Source organism: Semicossyphus pulcher, unplaced genomic scaffold, assembly GCF_022749685.1.
Source record: "Semicossyphus pulcher isolate SPU_LCO1_2020_fin unplaced genomic scaffold, fSemPul1.0.p SCAF_3, whole genome shotgun sequence".
NCBI lineage: Eukaryota > Metazoa > Chordata > Actinopteri > Labriformes > Labridae > Semicossyphus > Semicossyphus pulcher.
This window is the reverse complement of record NW_027211704.1, coordinates 29,238,966-29,256,864: the sequence shown is the minus strand read 5'-3', so window position 1 is coordinate 29,256,864 and position 17,899 is coordinate 29,238,966. Positions and strand designations below refer to the sequence as shown.

Sequence of the window (17,899 nt, the reverse complement as noted above, 5' to 3'; positions counted from 1 at the left end):
TCTAATCTAAACTCTAAACTCTAAAACAAAGGGCTATCATACGCATCTCAGTCTTTAATTTTATTCAGTTTATTGAAATGGCACTGCCTTACTGGAGCCAGTTGATTAAAAGACGAGTAAAATAATATTTTACTAATATTATGTTTCTATACAGTCCATAAAAAGAACATAGCTGGAGTTTTACATAGTCGGTGCATTAGAGGGCGCTAGTGAGTAATATATAGATTCTCTCACAACAGAAGAAGAATTAAATGACCAATCAGATGCGCCGTCTACAAATCAACAAGGAAGTCGTTTTAAGGCGCCAATTTTGTTTCGTCGTTGTGATTAAAATAGGTTTTCTGTGTTTTGTCTTTTTTAAATCGGAACTTTAATTGCGAAGATGTCTGAAAACACATTCCCAGTCTACACTGCGGATGCTATAGTGAACTTTTACCGAACAGAAGTTCTCACCGGTCAAGAGGCAAAACACTTCACCAAGAGCGATCTGACTCCTGCTCCCAAGGTAACGTCCGTTCACTTCTGTGAATGAACGCTGACAGATTTTGAATGTTTGATAACGACAACATAATAAGTACGTTTGAACGGTTTGAAAGAAAGGAATAAAGTACTTAGTTGACTTGATAGTTTAGTTATTACTCTTACTGTAAGAGAGCCTAAGTCCAAGACATGTTCCATACGATGTTGAGACGTCAGCTGAGCCTCATTCCAGTAAAAAATGCAATGGTTGAACGTTGGTTTGCTCACCACTCTGTAACGTTAAAATGTATGTCTTTTATTTTACTACTATAACTTGATATCACAAAATGATATGCTACTATTTTGGGTTCAAAATCTCGCATTGCTTTCAAAATGAAATTATCTCTGTGAATTAAGTGGGCGTTAATGATTCATCAGTCACGTTTATTAGAGCACCACAACATAGCCATATGTTTATTTTGAATTTACATTTTCATTTCAAATTAAACAATGGATTTTATTTTAAGTGTCTTGTTTTCGTACATTAAACACAAAAATATGATTCCTTGTGACATTTATAATACAAAATATAGCTTCTAAAATTCCCACTCTAATTTTGAAACAAACAAAATCAGTATATTGAAATCACTACAGTAAGAAGGATACCGAAAGCTGCTAATGTAAAGATGCATACATGGAAAATGACAAGTAGCACCGAGTAAATGTTCTACAGCTCAAAAAGGAAAACATTGTCTGGGAATCACAATAAGGAATGTTTGTAAACTTAAAAGTCTGACTTTAATAATCGGTTCATTATTTATTAATTATTTATTAAAGCAAATTAATGAACTGCCCCTTTTTTTCTTCTCCAATGTGAGGCTTTATTTCTCTTGTGAAATGATAGTGAAATGAACACATTTGAGGTTTGGATTTATATACCATACTAAATACCTTTTTTGTTGGTTGTTGAAATTAGCATTATGAAATGGCATACAACAGCAAGAGATGCCAACTTTCAATTTTCAAAGGTTAAGTAAATTAAAAATGCTTGTTATATTCATCAAAGGTCAAAATCCCCAAAATATTCAGTTCACAATCAGAGATGACAAATAAAAAAAGGCAGCTAATCCTCAACCTTGAGAAGCATCAAGAAAAGGTTTAAACATTCAGATTGCTTAACCTAAACAAAGCAAAGAACTGGACCAGTGGAGATGTTTCAGCACTTACTCTTACGTATTCTCATGAACAACTACATTATCCTAATGCTCCATTATTTTTTCTTACAGCCAGAGACAGTTCAAACGCTCTACATGAGAGTGTTGCATCTTCTCTATCGTTTCAGACCTGAGTGTCACTCCATGGTAAGTACTGTCCGCTTACGTTAACCAGTCTGTTTCCAAGCCTGTGTACCACTTATTTGACAGACATACAGAAGTCTCAAGTAGTTGTTATCTTTAAGAGAGCCCGATTTCCCTTTTTGTTCTCCCACAGGTTCCAATGTTGGAGAACATTCAGCATCCAACTTATCATGAGGGGGCAACTGCTATCATGAGCGTCTTCATGCGCATGTGAGTTCTCTTGCGTTCTCTCCTGGATTTAACACCAACCACCACTAAAGATGAAAGTTGTGATGATTTCTGATAACATGTTTAAGGATATATTTAGAGAGATGCCGCATTTGTTATCCACAGCTCAGCACTCAAAACACTACAGCTCTGGAATTGTGTTTCAGTGTGATATTATGCAAAAAGTTTATTGTATACTGTATATTTAACCTCACTGGGTTTTTGTTTTAGGCGGCAGTTTCTGCCGATGTGCTTGGTGTATGATTTCTCACTGAATGACCTTCTAGCTCCAAGTAAGAATATGTGCTGTTAAAAATGTGTCCAGATTTTTTCATTTAAAACTGTATCATATATAACCCCGGATAATGTTGTTCCCTTTTTCCAGAAAAACAGAGGACTCTGACTGTTCTAAGTGCCATCATGAACTTTCTTCACTTCAGGAAGCAGAGGATGACCATGATCCTGGAGAAGCAGGCCAAATTTGTATGTTACATTGTTCCACACAGATGAACATACACACAATTATATCTGATGTTAGGTGTAATTCTTCATATATCGCCTCGATAAGAGCATGTCTGCTATGACTAGGATTGCTATGACAGCTATTTTCATTTCTGATAAGGTTCTCATTCTTATCCCGGTTTGAGGTTTGTGTGTTTGGAGTTGCAGATATGCTAACAGTCACTGTCTCCGTTTTCAGAGGGCAGACATGGACAGGCTGCAGGCTTACACCAGAGGCAATTTAGAAGCAGAGAAGAAGATTGAGATGCTGACGTAAGTCTCGGATTAAATCTTTGTGATTAATTTATTGTTGCTTGAGATGGTGCTGCATCTAGCTTCCTTTGATTTGATATTTAACTGCCTTTTCTCAGTTTTATATCCTTTAACATTATACATGTTGGGCTGTTAATTGCACAAAACAATCAAATTTAAAAATGCCGCCCTGGATTTTGGACATTGGAAAAAAAATTCAGACATGTTATTTTAACTAAATAAATTGCTTAATTTGAAAGAAAAATAAATACTTGATGACATTTTATTTTTTCATCCCTAAACCCAAAATATTTGAAATCTAAATTTGTTATATGATAATTTAAAACAAAGTATGTCTAGATCACAAACAAATGATGAACAGATCACATATTAACTAATGATAAGAATTCATGATCACAACAAATGTGAACAAATGTATTGATTTGAATGCTGCTTGTTCAGGACCATCCCACCAGAGCAGCAGGCTGAGGCCGACGAGCTGGCAGCTGCTCTCTCTGAACTGCAGACCACAACCATGCATGAATACCAGGAAGTGGTAGGTGGTAAATATATAAAATAAAAATAAAACCTGTTTTTGTGTTTGTGTGTGCTCAAGTGAAATAATGATGTCTCCTTTCAGAATGCAAAAAATGACAGCATTGCTGAGTGGAAAACCAAAATTGCAGAGAAGACCCAGAAACTGGTATGTGGCTGAGGTGTTACTATTTTATACTTACCTTACATGTCAGTGTGAGCATTTAAATGTAGGACTTTGTTGTAATATCCCCAAAAACTTCAGAGACCTGAATTAAAATTACAGATATTGTAAGTCGAGGTTTGTTTTCTGATGTGTGTGTCAGGCCCAGGTAAAGGTGGACGTCAGCAACCTGAAGGAAGACATTGGCAAACTGAAGTCTCAGATTGTGGAGTCTCCAGAGGAGCTGAAGAGTCAGATGGAGAAGATGAGGGAGAACGTCAAGAACATAAAGAACTCCATGGTGAGTGGAGAAAATACAGGTTTGTGATGTGATTACTTTGAGTGGATTTTGTCATTCACCTGTATGTTACCTTTTGATGCTTTCAGGAAGAAACAGATGAGTGTGTGGTGGAGCTGCAGAGCATGGTGCAGAGTGTGACTCACACTGAGGCTGAGATCCAGCAGATGTACAACCTGCTGCAGGACCTGGAGAGCAGCATGAACAACACAAAGCAGAGACAGGAGGAGGTAGGAGAGCGGTACAAAGTTCTCTGAATCAGCATCTGTCTTACAATAGACAGTGACAGAGTTTCCAACAGAATGACAGCTTACCTGTGGCGACGAGGGCGACAGTTGTATTTCACCATTACAATTTTGTGCTTCATTATTCACCATATTTTAGGGTTTGTTCACAAAACTACTTTAATCTGCTCACCTCGCTCCTTGTGAGATATTTTTCATCACACACCTACACCTCTGATGGAACTGCAAGCAGCAGCCTGTCCTGCCCCACCTGCTTCAGTTTCTCTCTCCCTGTATCTGCTCTGTTTACATTCATCTTCAGCTGTAAGTTGTCCAAATAACACAACTCAAGTTTTGATTTGTGACTTGTTGTTTTAGACGTTGCGTATTGTAATGATCAAAACCAACATGGTTATAAATGACATCATCGGCTGAGTGACAGCGGCATAAGAAGGTCCATATTAAACAGGAGTCGCACACCTCAGTCAATGCATTTACGGAACGGGCCAGAAGCACTCGCTCCCTGTATATGTGTGTTCTGTGACGAGCATGTGTGGAGGTGCCGCTTGTAATATGTATGGGAGGGAACACGAGGGGAGAATGTCCAGTAGTAAATCTATGGGCGGCTGTTAATATACTTTCTATGTGTGGGCAAACACTGACTGATTAATGTCCATGTCAACCCCCATCAGATACAGTGGTTGCATTTATGTGGAATGGACCAGTAAAATAAAACCTCTACATATAAATGAAAATTAATCAATAAAATATTAAAGACTATGTAAAAAAAATGCTGTAAAAAATGCAGTGATGGCAGTCATGTTACCTCCTGTACAGATCTATTACATTCAACAAGAAAATCAGTGTATTGTTCTTGTGACAGAGACTGATTGGGAAAGATGTAGCTCCTTCCCTGAACAGCTTTTCATTGAACAATTTTTGCATTAGCATATCATTATGTCATTTTGCTGTGCTTGTATGTTTGTGTGTAGCACCAGGAGCTGACGGCTCAATATGAGAAGAAGCAGAAGGAGCTGAAGAACTTGTGCATCGAGGAGGGGCAGCTGAAGCGAGCTCTGGGCATGAAGATGGACAAAGAGTCCAAGCAGAACATCCGCAGGCAGAAGAAGAGGGAGATGAAGGAGCAGCATGTCCAAGACGTTTTGGGGTATTTCATGCCATAACATGATTCCCAACTTGTTATTTCTACAATTTCCTGATATTAACAGTTCTGCCAAACAGACAGACTTTGAAAATTGTCTTGTGTTCTTCAGGCAGTGTAACCAAATCCATCAGAAGCGAGAGGAGATGGCCGACAAAATCCAGGAGATCTCCGGAGAGACGCAGCAGCTGAAGGCCAAGATCCAGAGCCTGAGAGACGTCTGCAGCAAAGAGACGGGAAAAGCTCAGGTACGACCACCTCCTCCCAGTCTGCCTCAATCCCCAATTTTGTTATTATTTCATTCACAGTTTGTTAACATGTGTCACCTAACTTTGTCCAGGCTCTGTATGACAGTCTGTCAACCTCAATGGACGAGCTGCACCGGAGGATTGAGACGCACGTCGTGGACCTGAAGCGTGATGTCACCAAGATGTCTGCAAACTTTTGAATAGATCATTTAACATTTATTTCATTATATTACTCCGTGGTATTACTTTTTTATGTGCTTTTATTGTTCTAACCTTTTTGTTGCTTTTTTCACTTTTACTATTTAAAATGTTTGAAATACAGTTGTATACAAATGAGAATTAATGTTGTCGTCATAGTTAATAAATCTGTTCAGTCCAGATTGTTACTTTCAGGACTCTATTCATCTTAATATTGTTGTACTATTGTGAACCAGACATCATAGGTTTTGTATATTTGTTCTGTAATCAGCCATGACTGAATCTACCTTCCAAAACCTACATAATCTTAATAGTACAATAATAATACAATAAAACAACACTTTAAAATTATAAAGACGTATTTTCGTGCATAAAAAATGATTTTGAGGAAGTTAAAAAGATGCTGAAAATGGGCTGAAGCTCCACTTATAAGCAAAAGGCATTATTCTGTATTTCTAATGTCCACATATCCAAAGAAGAGCTCAATACAATCCAACTTCTCTAGTCCCTCTGTGGCATGAGAACTTAAGCCTATTGGTGAAGACAAATCTTTTAAAATGGATCATGAAAATTTTATTGAGTCACATGTAAATGGGCTCAGTGATGTTATTTCTTAAAGCATCCAAGGTAGAAAGAGGGCTGGGTTCCACCTTTTTGCATGCAGTTACTACTTTTGCTGTCCACACCAGAACTACATTGCCTTTATGACAATAACTGGTTTTTAATTTGTCCATTCACTACAAATCACTTCAAACTTCACATCTATGTGTCAGTGTAGAGTTGTAATTTTATTGGCTTTTATTTTAATGTTTGTCTCCAATTTTTTTTTTTTTTTTTTACAGGCTTTCTGTCTGTCTGTCTGTCTGTCTGTCTGTCTGTCTGTCTGTCTGTCTATCAGCAGCTTATTTTCTAACCATGTAGTTGTGTTTCAATATATTTTTCTGCTTTTCAGTCATTAATTGGTTTCCATTTATTTTTGTACAATATAAAAATCAATAAGCAAACTTTTATTTTGTAGTTTTGTTATCCATCAGTGTAAACCTACATACATGTCTGCATCCATTTCTGTCACATCAGTAATATAACTAATATAACATATTACACACAAGTGATGTGGCATGTTTGGAGATGATACTGTTTATACACATGTATACTAGACAATCAAGAGAAATGTCAGAGCAAGAAAAATACAAATATACATTTAATACTATCTTCATGTCTTTATGGAAGAAAACAATTCAAATCATCCCCAGAAGATATTTCTAAATTCAAGACAGACATGAACAGTATATTTGGGAATTAGCAGCACATGTCTGTGCGGGTGAATAATTCAATCTTACAGTGCTCAACAAATGTAAAAAAAAATCTATTTTAGTTTAATTTTGCATTTGGTGGTTGTGGCTTAAGGGAGGAAATTTGTCGCTGAGGGGCTATCTCTCTGATTATGGTTCGGTCTTCTGATTTTTAATTCTCAGTTGATGTCTTCAGGTTTGGGCTCCTTTTTGAATCCATCCTCTGAGTTAGGACGTGACTTGCTGGACCTCTTGAACGTGGCCAGCTGAGCTTTGTAGTCTTTGACCTGAGTCCTCAAAAGGCACAGCTCCTTACGCAGTTCATTGATTTCAGTAATCAGAGTCACATTCTCCTGCAGAGCAGAACACAATCACTGTTAGAGTATCACTTCTTCAGTACACATTGCTCAGACTACAGGAAGCACAAAATAATGAATACGATGAGCATTAGACTCAGATTGTTTCAGTAATTTTAAGAAACATAACTCTTGAAAACCCAGTGGCTGCTCAGAAGAATTGTCTGTGCAATGATCTCTGTTTGATGATTTACCTTCATGATTTTGACATAGACCCTCTCATGGTCTTCAGCCGATTTGACCAGCCTTGTCTGGAGACTACTAACAGTCCTCTCCAGGTGATCACGTTGGCGAACAAAGGCCCTCTGAATATCTTCATCCACAATCCTTTTCTCCACCTAACATACAGCACACACACACACGGTTTCTTATATGCATGTAGTATAACTCTGGAAATACGTTCGAACCCTGGACTCTAGACTTTTGGCTCCATGTACTGTCAGGATATGCTACACTGCATGAAGCACTCACCTGATCAGGCTGCAGTACATAGCGTGCATAGATGGTCTGTACAGTGCCCTTCAGCTTCCTTGGATCCTGGATGAAGCCAACACAGTTATGGAGATCTGCCTTGAGCCGCTGGAGATGTGTCTCCAAATCTTTCATCTGGTCACAAAAAAGATGTTAAAAGGTGAACTCTGGTATTTGTAAGACATGACCCAATTTACACATATTTCGCAGTCCAAATAACAATAGTACAAAAAGTTGGGGTTGTAATGTTACGTAATTTTTCAGGGTAAAGAAGTATAAGAGAGCTTATCTTTTACAGTGACAGGCTCAGATTGTTTTTCAAAGTGATTGACAACATTTCTAAAAACAATCACCACAGGAATAGACCTTTTGTTGAGGTGAGATGCTTTATTTTTTAACAAGAAACAGCAGTTGCATTACTCTCTTCAAAGCCACCAAACTACATGATATAAACAATAAGTATTTTACTTTGCAGAGCACAGGAGTTGCTTATCGAATGCTAATAACAATTCCGCAGTGCATCTGTCACTCACTCCATCTCTGTGCGAGCGCGGCTTGCAAGCAGCTTCCGAGAATGTGCGAGGTTTTAGTAGATATGGTGCTTTTGTTTTGAAGGGTAATAACAGAAGGAATGATTGTGTAATGGGCTGTAATTGAATGTTGTATGAAGCATACAGTTGTCCTCTTGTTAAAGGACAGGACCTCCGTGTTGTTATATTAATATGGTGCGCAGGACATAGTTGCAATTCAGTGTGGTACTTTGACCATTTCCCCTTTTCTTTTCATACATACGATTTTTAGGTAAAATACACTTTTAAAGCTGCAGTACAATATTGTTATATTTTCAGTCTGGCAACACTGTTCATATTTTTCCAAGAATATCTATTTCCCATAGGTACATTTAAAGAGTAATGGTTAATATGATGGTTCTTGTTGTCCTTTGTGTTAAAATATCTGCTGAGAAAAGGGTCTATTGGCATCCTTCAAACATCATGGGTAATTCTGTAACGTGATGTGAAGGTATTGTGAACTGAGTGCCATAGAGCAGCACTGTTTTTTTATAGTAAGATTGAGTTCAGTAATCAGAGCTAAGTCATTCACATCATTATACTGTATACTTCTAAATGGGAGGCTCCAATCAACATTTAACAACATCAAATAACTGTTACCCACCTCTAAAAGTTACTAAAGCATGTACAACAAGTGTTTCTGCGAAGTAAAAGTAGTAACAAAGTTTTGTCACCTTCTGCATCTCCTTCTGCATCTCCTTGTCTCTGGTTCTCAGTTTGAGCCTCAGCTCGAAGACGGTGAGGTTCAGTTGAGTGTTCCTGTTGTCGATTTGCACCAGCTCCTCCTCCAGCTGTCAAACAGATAATCATTGTCAACACTCTAGACTGTTGATCTTGATGTACAAACTGTTTATCTTGGCATTTAGTACTGAAACTTAAAATGTTGCTTTTCATTGTCGTATTATTCATTTTGTTCATGAAGCCTGACTATTCTGTGCTGTAAAATGAATGAGCTTTTAGAGGACTTCTTTTCCATTCTTCACTGTACAGACCAGATGGATCCGTTCCATCTTTTCATTGATGTCATCTTGTTGTGGCTCAATCTCTTTCTTCAAATCGTTTAACTGGAAATCCAGAACAAACTTCAACTTCTCCAGTTCCTGGTTCTTCTTCTTCAAGCTGGAGATGGTCTTATCCTGTACGAGTGAGGGGTATTTAGTGAAGGTTAGGTTTTATTCTTTTGACTTGATATAATGCATTTATCTCTACTTGCTATACACATACAGTATAATCCAGTGTCCAATCATGTATTTCTATTTATCACATTCTAGTTTCAAACTAAAATATAATTCAATATATACTCAAAATAACAGTCATTGTTTTAAGAAAATATAAATTTAAAATGCTGAACTAAGCTGAGCCGCTTAAGACAAAGGGCATAGGTCTGTGTCAACAAAGTAAATAAAAAACTAAACTCTCCTGTTTTTTGTAATTTGATTTGATGAAGCCCTGATCTCGGCTACCTTGTCCTGATTGGTCTTTTCATGCCCAGATATCTGCCTCTTCAGCTCCTCGATGTCGCTCTCCAGCGAGCGGGTCAAGCCCATCAGCCTCTGTCGCTCCTGCTTCATCTTATTCATGTCTGTGCACCTGTCATCAATCTGTCTCTGCAGATTGTAGACCTATTGTAGACACACAGTTCATCCACCAAAAAAGAATCGGAAACACAAAGAGTTGGAGATTATATGAGAGGAAGACGGGAAGAAAAGAAATCAGAAATGCAATACATAGGAGCCACAGTTCAGAGTCCAGTGAATTACAGAAGCTTGGTTCACCTTCTGTGTCATGACGCCAGTTTCTCCTTTCAGATTTGTGTTGGTCTCCTTCTCAGTATGCAGTTTCTTTTCATACTTAATTTGGATGTCATGGATCGTCCTCTCCTCATCCTCCTGTACTTGCCTTATTATCTCTTTAAACTCCCGGGTCTGCTGCTGTGATTCCTCCTGACACTGCATAAAAAAGAAGTCATACTCCATTTATCTTGTCACCAAAGCTCCTTCACATCCTCCTGCTGCTGCTCCTGACTAACCTGAGACAGAAGATGAGTCTTCTCCTGCAGCCTGGCCTCGTAGAGCTGCGTCACCTCCTCCAGGGATTGGATTCTGCTCTCCTCTGCAGCCTTCAGCTGCTTCTCATAGTCTTCCTGCATTTTTTCATATTCCTGCTGAAGATCCTGGTATCGCTCGTGCTCCACAATCAGCTTCTGGCCGTAGGATAATTCTGTGTATGATTAATTGACAGAGTAAACGCAGATTTATCCTTGTAGAACAAAGATACCTTGTCCCTGAATTGTTCTGACTGATCTGATCCTGTCCTCCTCTTACCTAAATCCTTCAAGTCTTTTGAGTGATTCACTGTGTCCTCTGCAGAACTCTCCTGGTGTTCACGTTCCTGCTTTTCCATCTCTGTTTTCATTGCCTACAGGTAAAGAACACGTTAGAATAAATGCTTTAAGGTACACAAGTAGAAGTGCGTTGTAGGTAATCAGCAGACCTGTTGCATCATCTTTAGAGATTCTATTTGCCGGGTAAACTTGTCAGAAAGCTCCTTTATCTTCTCGTTGTAGTTGATGTCCTTAAGGCGGAGCTGGTACTCGTTCTCCATCTGCAGCTCCTCCAGACGCATCTTCAGCTCCAGCATGTTCTGGTTCTGCAACACAGATATACAGGAACAACGGAAGAGATAATTATTATAACGTTCCTACATGTTTGTACCAGACTGCTGTGTGATCATTGGCACAAAAATTCCATTATAACATGTTACACTCTTCGCACAAGACTGCAGTTAAATACAATATGTAAAATCGAATGGGTCTCACATATCAATACCATAGCATTGCAGTTGTTATTTAGTCACAGCCATGCAAATCCTCCCTGATAAATTAAGAACAACACATGTTTCCCTTAAACTCCGTAAGCACAAGAGGGTCGTGGATCTGAGAGAAATATGCATGTTCATTTGTGTGGGATTCCTGTAGGTGGTCTGGACTTCTTTCACCATTCAAAAACATGCAGCTTAGGTAAATTTGTGACCTTAAATGACTGTAAATATAAATTAGAATGGTTGTTCGTCTATACTTTAAATTGGAAGAGCGACAAAACAGCACACTAAGGAAAGAGGTGGTTCAAACTATGTAATTTACATGCTGCCTTAATTGATGCCACACTTTGACGTGATTAACGCAGCTCCTTAAAAGTCATTTCATGACAGCAAGCCATGCTATAAGCATCCACACATATTTTAAGTTAAATTAAAAAGTAAAAAAATAAAAAATAAATCTCCTACTGATGGTGGAGAGAAACCACATTGTGTGACTATATAGTCACACACACACCTTCTCCTCCAGGTCTGACTTTGTGACAAGGATCTCTTCGGTGTGGATGATCTCTCTTTTGCTCTTCAGTCCGCGGCCCTCCTTATCCATGATCTTCCACATCAACAGGCAACCATCCTCAGACACTGTCAGCAGGAACTGTTCGTCATACGTGATCACCATCTGTAGACACACAAAGTTAGTCAGTGGAAATGACCGATTTTATTCTACAAAAAAATCAGTTTTCAAGCCACACTGATGACTGTTGATGGATTACTGCTTGGCTCTCGGTTTATAAAAGGCCAACCTTAGTAACAGGACCACAGTGAGCCTGGTACATGAGCCATTCCTTCTGGATGGGTAATGGGTATTTAATGGCTCTGACGGTTCCATTGGAAGTCCCAGTGAAGACAACCCTGCCAGAGTGAGACACTGCCACCGCTGTGTGAGCTACATCATCACCAGGAACCTCCCTCAGGACCTGTGGAAACAAGGATAAACACATCCAACAGATTGGGTCACTTCATCTTTTAAATGAAATCAAGTCAATTTAATGATTTTAGTCAAATGTTACACACTTTATTCTCATTAGCTGTGTGAGCACCTCAAGCAAACAGTAGTAATCTACTCTTTCTCAGATTGTGAGACGTAAAACTATCTTGTATTTTGCATGAAAAAGCAGAAAGAAATTCATGCAGTTTTGCCTTGAAGTAAACTGTTCCCAAAAGCAACAGTGTCCTAATCTCTGCTCATATCTCAAGTGCATTTTTCTATATTTTCCCTTCTCTATGAACAGTATATTAATGTCATTATCTATGGAAACTCAGAAGAGACAAAGTAGTATGTTGATGTAACTGACCTGACAATCTTGGATCTCCTTCAGTGTGAGGTCTGTTCCCACAGCCAGGATGGTCTTGCAGTCTGAAGAGAAGGCAACACCTGTGTAACTGCAGGACTTAAGGACGCTCTCAGACCCACGCTTGCCGGTCCGGATGTTCCACTCGTACACTGCGCCATCCGCCCCACATGAAACAAGCCGGCTGTCATCCAGACTCCATTCAATGCCATGCACCTGCAAAAAACAGTTTTTACATTACTAGATGTTTTTTTAAAAAGAAATGTTTACCGCTGCTCAACAGTTTGTTTAACTCACTACCATTATCTTAATGCTATGTAATAAACTCTCCTGCACAACGTACCTTTCCGTTGTGGCCCTTCAGATTAATAATATTCTCAAAAGAGAGGACAGAGTAGATGTGGATAACGTTTCCGTTGACAGCTGCAAACATGTGGCCCCCATGGCTAAAAGAACACTGAGGTGTGGAGAGAAAAGGTGAAACAAACACTAAGAGCCAAAAAGTGCATCATGTGTCTGTGATATCAGCAAAGAAACACTACCGAGTGAAATCAGCATATAACACACCTCTCTGCAGCCACGCACAGTGAACTCCTTAAAGGTACGAATGTCATCAATTAGCAGGTTCATTAGCCTGAGTTTGTCTGAAAAGCCCACCAGGATGAAGAGGCCAGTGGGGTGCAGAGCCACGCTGAATGCCTCCTCCTGGAACTCCTTGTAAAGCTCCAACACTCTAATGACAATTTACAGTGACAGAAAATGAATAGACACAGTTGTCCTTAGCATGTGTAACTTAGGCTCAGAGTAAATTTTTTCCCTCCTTTCTTCCTTCAGGGATGCCACTGTGTCTCAACAAACCTCACCTTGCAGTAGTATACTTTCTTCACATGTGTATGACTCAAAAACACACCACATAGACAAACTTGCAAGGAGCTTGAGTTTGATTTTGTCTCTTACTTTGTTTCATAGTTCCAGATGCGGACAGAGTGGTCCAGCGAGCTGGTGGCTACGAGTGGCTTTCGAACACAGACAGACAAACCAGTGATGGACTTGGAGTGGAAGGACTGCGACAGGAACTCAAAATGTTCCTCCTAAAGGAAAGAGTTATGCGGTGTAAATTTCAAGGACAATTTAACAATATAAAGTGCAAGTTGCTATGATGTGTACAATATAAGGAAAAGAGGAGCAGTGGAAAAAGTCAAGCAGGAGAATGTGCTCAAAAAAGTCTTGAAGGGGAGAAAAGACAAATGGCATGAAAAAAAGTCTTTAAGCCACAGTAATGATACTGTAATGCTGTACTTTGGCAGAGCTGTGCTTTGAGCTAAATGTGAACACCCAATAGTTAGGTGTTTCACTCTAGAGACACAAGTAGACCCAAATTGCCAAGAAGAAAAAAGATTTCTGGTAGGTGAAAAAAAGACGATGACTGTATCACTGAGGATATGTTGCTTCAAGGGAGAAGAAAATGAAATACAACCAATAATAGATCCATAACTTTGAGGGTTTATCAAACCTAAATAACATGCTGTAAGACAGAATTTCACTACTCTCTAAAATTATAACACCGACCCATTTTATCAACAGGTGGCATAAAAAACTGTAGAAACACAGTGAGAAAGGATCTACAAGGAATGAGCGCTTGAAACATTTGATTGAAAAACACGTTGTCATCTAGGGCTGACCCGAATGATTCGAAGCTGTAATTGTTGCCATGGTAATCAGGAATCAAGATTCAAATTTTGTTTTCCTTTTTAAACACAGACATTAAGAGACCAGAAGATATAACACAGATCATCTGTGTGTTTGTCGTGCTCACGATCTGTCTGTATTTCTGCGCACAGTTACTATGAAGTATAAAATACATCTCCACATGCTGTGAATGACACGAGCAGGAGCTGTGAAATGCAATCAGTTCATCATAGTTTATAATAACGCAGTGCAGGAAGGACATATGATTAATAACGTGGATCTGTGTTAATCACTCGGATCTTTCTGTCTGTCTGTCACTGTTAACAGAGACTCCAGTTTGCTGTGTATGTCATATATTTCACACACAGCTGTAGAGGAGCATCAGGCTTCATGATCAAACTTGTATATCACGTCATCACTTCAGTCCACGATCACCCACTCCCCCCTCCCCCTGTGCCCGTGCTCTCCCCCTCTCAGTGCTGCGAGTATGCGTCACGGTTTTTAATATATGATGTTTTTTATATTCATAGGGTCTAAAGCTGTGATAGTAGTCTGATTGAAATGAATGAGGAGGATGTGAGTGCTACTAATGATGTAAACACCGTTAGTTGTGGTGCTGGTAGAGGTGACTGTAATACCTTGTTCATCTCCGCAGAGGACAGACTGAAGCTGTAAAGCTGTCCTCCGTCTGTGCTGATGGCCAGAGTCTCCTCTGCTGGACTGATGCACATGGTGTCAATTCCCTGGTGTTCAGCCGGGCTCAGCTCACTGCTGTATGGGTCTGCAGGGATCTGAAAGAAAAAGAGCAAATATGATCACTTTGAAACATACACAGCGCCTGCAGAATTACTTTAACCTGAATTAACATTTACCTGTATCTGCCTGCTTCTCCTGTAACTATCCTCGGCATTCTTTTCAAAAAGACAGACAGTGCCAGGGCCCAGAGAGCATGCAAAGCCCTTTGAGTAGGACACAATGGCTGTGACGTGAGGTACATTGGCACTTTCATCCATGTGAGTTTCTTTGATCCTCTTCATCTCCACTTGCCTGGGCAGAAAGGTTATGAAATTTACGATAGTGAGATTCAGCCAAAACCAATATACAAACCAAAGTTTGCTTGAATGGAAGAACTGATGACCAAGCAGTGAGTCCAACTCCATTACACCAATAATAATAGTTATTAATATTACTTTTGTTTGTGAGATTAACAAAGCTTTTCCACTTTGAAAACAAGGTCCATTAGCCTTTGTCACAATCTTCCGTTTGCTTTGTTGATTTAATTCTTGTTTATTTATTGTCTTCTTATTCTTTTTGTATTTTGCTTGTTGTTTTGGTTTTTAAGTACTTTATCTTTCTTTTTACCTCAGATGTTTAAAAATATAATTGTATTTAATTATGATGTGATTTTTAATTGTGTGGATCCCTGTGTGGACAGGGAGAGTAGTTGCACCCATTTGGACTTTTATCTAGCTTTTGCTTCATATCTATGTGACCCACAAGTTTATAAAACAAACTGTGAAAGAATAATGTCAACACAGTAAAAAAAGAAAAAAGGTCAAACTTCTGACCTGTCAGATCGATCGTGAACAGCCTTAGAAGCCATGTTAATCTCTCTTCGCAGTTCTCCAGACTCAAACACCAGCAGCCTGCCTGTGTCTGTCCCAGCGATCACACGCTCCGCCGACATCCAGGTATGACACAGGAAGTTGATGGACTCCACCTTGGGGAAGCTGCTCTGTTTGAGGGCTCCTTCTGAGTAGCGGAACAGTTTAAACACACCAGTTCCACTCACACAAAGCTGCATGTTGTTGTAAGGGTTGAAGCTGACCTGATGGGACATCAATAAAATGCTCAAACCATGCATTCTTGTACTAACAAGAGCTTCGTGGCTCCATGGATACATTATGAATGACTCACCTGGGTAACAGGGTTGGTTGAGTTACTGGCCTTCACTGTTGCCAGGATTTTCTGTTTTTCCCATAGCCAGAAGACCAGTATCCACTCTGGGCCACCCGTTTGGCCTATCAGGTACTTGGAATCAGGGGAGAAAGCCATGCATACAAACTCTTGAACAAGCATTTCTCCTGCAGTGAGTACTTTTCTTTTTCTTCCCTGTTCATGCTGCAGGTCGAACACTGTGACGGTTGCCTTCTCACCACTCTCTGACACTGCCAGGTAACGCCGGTTTGCACTGATAGCCAGTGCACGCATGAATTGGCTTTTCTCTGAGGCTGTAGAGAATAATGGAAATAATGTAACACAAAATGAAAAAAAACTATCATAAGACATGATACACACTGTGTTGGGGATGCTACTTTGAAAGTATATCTTTGCAAACCAATACTAAACATTATAATATTACACCTAGATCCATCCTTTAAAAAACTATTCAAATTGCAAGAAAGATTACATTTTTGCTTTGTAAACAAATAAAGATTTTGTATTATCTGCCTAAAATTAAACTAAAAACTAATCTAACTTGCACCTTCCTTTTTTCATAGGGCCCCATCTTGCTTGTATTTTCAGTAATTACAATAAAGTACTTTAACTACGTGAATCAACAAGCAAATATAAATGCTGCTAAACTACCCGAAAACTAGGCTACTGCAAAGTGTAGCTAGTAACTATTTTAAATCTCCCTGCATACACTCTGTCTGCATACAAGGTAAGGATATTAGCAATGTACATTTCTGAAGGAAATTAGGCTACTTTGACTGTTTCAAAAGCATAATTGAAAAGACAACTTTCAACACTCCGTCAGTATACCTGGAATGAATCTCTGACATCTTTGGATGGTGTTGTAGCACACGCAGTTGTTTCCGCTCGGGAAAACGACAGTTTCTTCATCGACAAAACATAAATTGCTACTCACACCTGTCCGTAGACCGAAGATGAAATGGGACTGTGCTACAACAGTAGCCATTTTTTAATATAAACCTTTTTTAGGTCGCGAAAAGACTTTTACATTTATTAAACCAACAAATAACATATATGTCTCCGGACCTAGTAAACATCCATTTGGTTTTGAAAGCCAGAAACGAGCAACACATCGAGTAAAACGCGCTATGACAGGTATGCTGGTACGGTTAGAGTCCAATCGCTAAGCAACGGATGAAATCTCGCGAGAACATAAGAGCTCCTTCTAACTTTCCTTGCAACAACAGTTCTTTTTCTCACGTCTTCCCAAACATCTTAACGTCGATGCATTAACTCGTTCTTTGTACCTTATTTCACAGGACATTATAGCATTAAATACCATTAAACTACCCTACCCTGAAATGGATATGTCGTCTCGCGGGACTTCAGGGGTTGCCTGGCTACGCAACTCTTCAATGGCAGCAATATCAGTTTCCTCCTAGCAGGAGTGTGTCATTCCAAATCAAAGGCTGAGCATGCTGGAATGTATAGCAGTGTGCTGATGATGTCAGTTCTGAGTTAACTTGTAAATACAGTTATATTTTTTTAACCTCCCCACTATGTTTCCGAAGGAAATGTAGCCCACTTTTTACAACACTAGCTGCTTTAGATATTTTTTCATATAGCAATAATATATTAAAGAAAATGTTGTGGCCCTCTTTACACACTAATTTCTAATGCTAGATTTGTGTACATTTTTTATGTAGTCCAGGGGGAGAAGTGATAGGATAACATGTACGATCTAGCGAACAGGGTCAAGTTATGGACTGCAAATGTGAATATCCTAAAAATAGAGGTTTCTCTACCTAAATAGATATCTGGAAATCTATTGA

General features: G+C 39.2%; 2 protein-coding genes across 3 annotated transcripts; one reads left to right on the top strand and one right to left on the bottom strand.

Moving 5' to 3' along the window:
* Nucleotides 1–335: 335 nt before the first annotated feature.
* Nucleotides 336–6,568, top strand: nuf2 (UF2 component of NDC80 kinetochore complex). The gene is made up of 13 exons (XM_069678320.1): nucleotides 336–505; nucleotides 1,746–1,820; nucleotides 1,951–2,027; nucleotides 2,256–2,317; nucleotides 2,410–2,507; nucleotides 2,725–2,798; nucleotides 3,240–3,333; nucleotides 3,418–3,480; nucleotides 3,638–3,775; nucleotides 3,862–4,002; nucleotides 4,989–5,164; nucleotides 5,271–5,406; nucleotides 5,499–6,568. The coding sequence occupies exons 1-13, from the start codon at nucleotides 383–385 to the stop codon at nucleotides 5,604–5,606; spliced, it is 1,365 nt and encodes a 454-aa protein (XP_069534421.1). The 5' UTR covers nucleotides 336–382; the 3' UTR covers nucleotides 5,607–6,568.
* Nucleotides 6,569–6,578: 10 nt separating this feature from the next.
* Nucleotides 6,579–17,073, bottom strand: cfap57 (cilia and flagella associated protein 57). 2 transcript variants are annotated; one of them, XM_069678318.1, is made up of 21 exons: nucleotides 16,917–17,073; nucleotides 16,068–16,381; nucleotides 15,719–15,978; nucleotides 15,023–15,197; nucleotides 14,789–14,941; nucleotides 13,419–13,552; nucleotides 13,029–13,194; nucleotides 12,805–12,918; nucleotides 12,465–12,677; nucleotides 11,913–12,086; nucleotides 11,627–11,788; nucleotides 10,786–10,941; nucleotides 10,617–10,710; nucleotides 10,322–10,512; nucleotides 10,068–10,241; nucleotides 9,756–9,914; nucleotides 9,285–9,428; nucleotides 8,967–9,083; nucleotides 7,724–7,858; nucleotides 7,447–7,590; nucleotides 6,579–7,249 (listed from the first exon to the last, which is right to left on the bottom strand). In XM_069678318.1, exons 1-21 carry the CDS (start codon nucleotides 17,071–17,073, stop codon nucleotides 7,076–7,078), a joined length of 3,510 nt encoding a protein of 1,169 aa, XP_069534419.1. In that variant the 3' UTR covers nucleotides 6,579–7,075. The 2 variants fall into 2 exon arrangements, with proteins under 2 accessions (XP_069534419.1, XP_069534420.1); XM_069678319.1 differs by having other exon boundaries at nucleotides 15,023–15,179.
* Nucleotides 17,074–17,899: the final 826 nt, after the last annotated feature.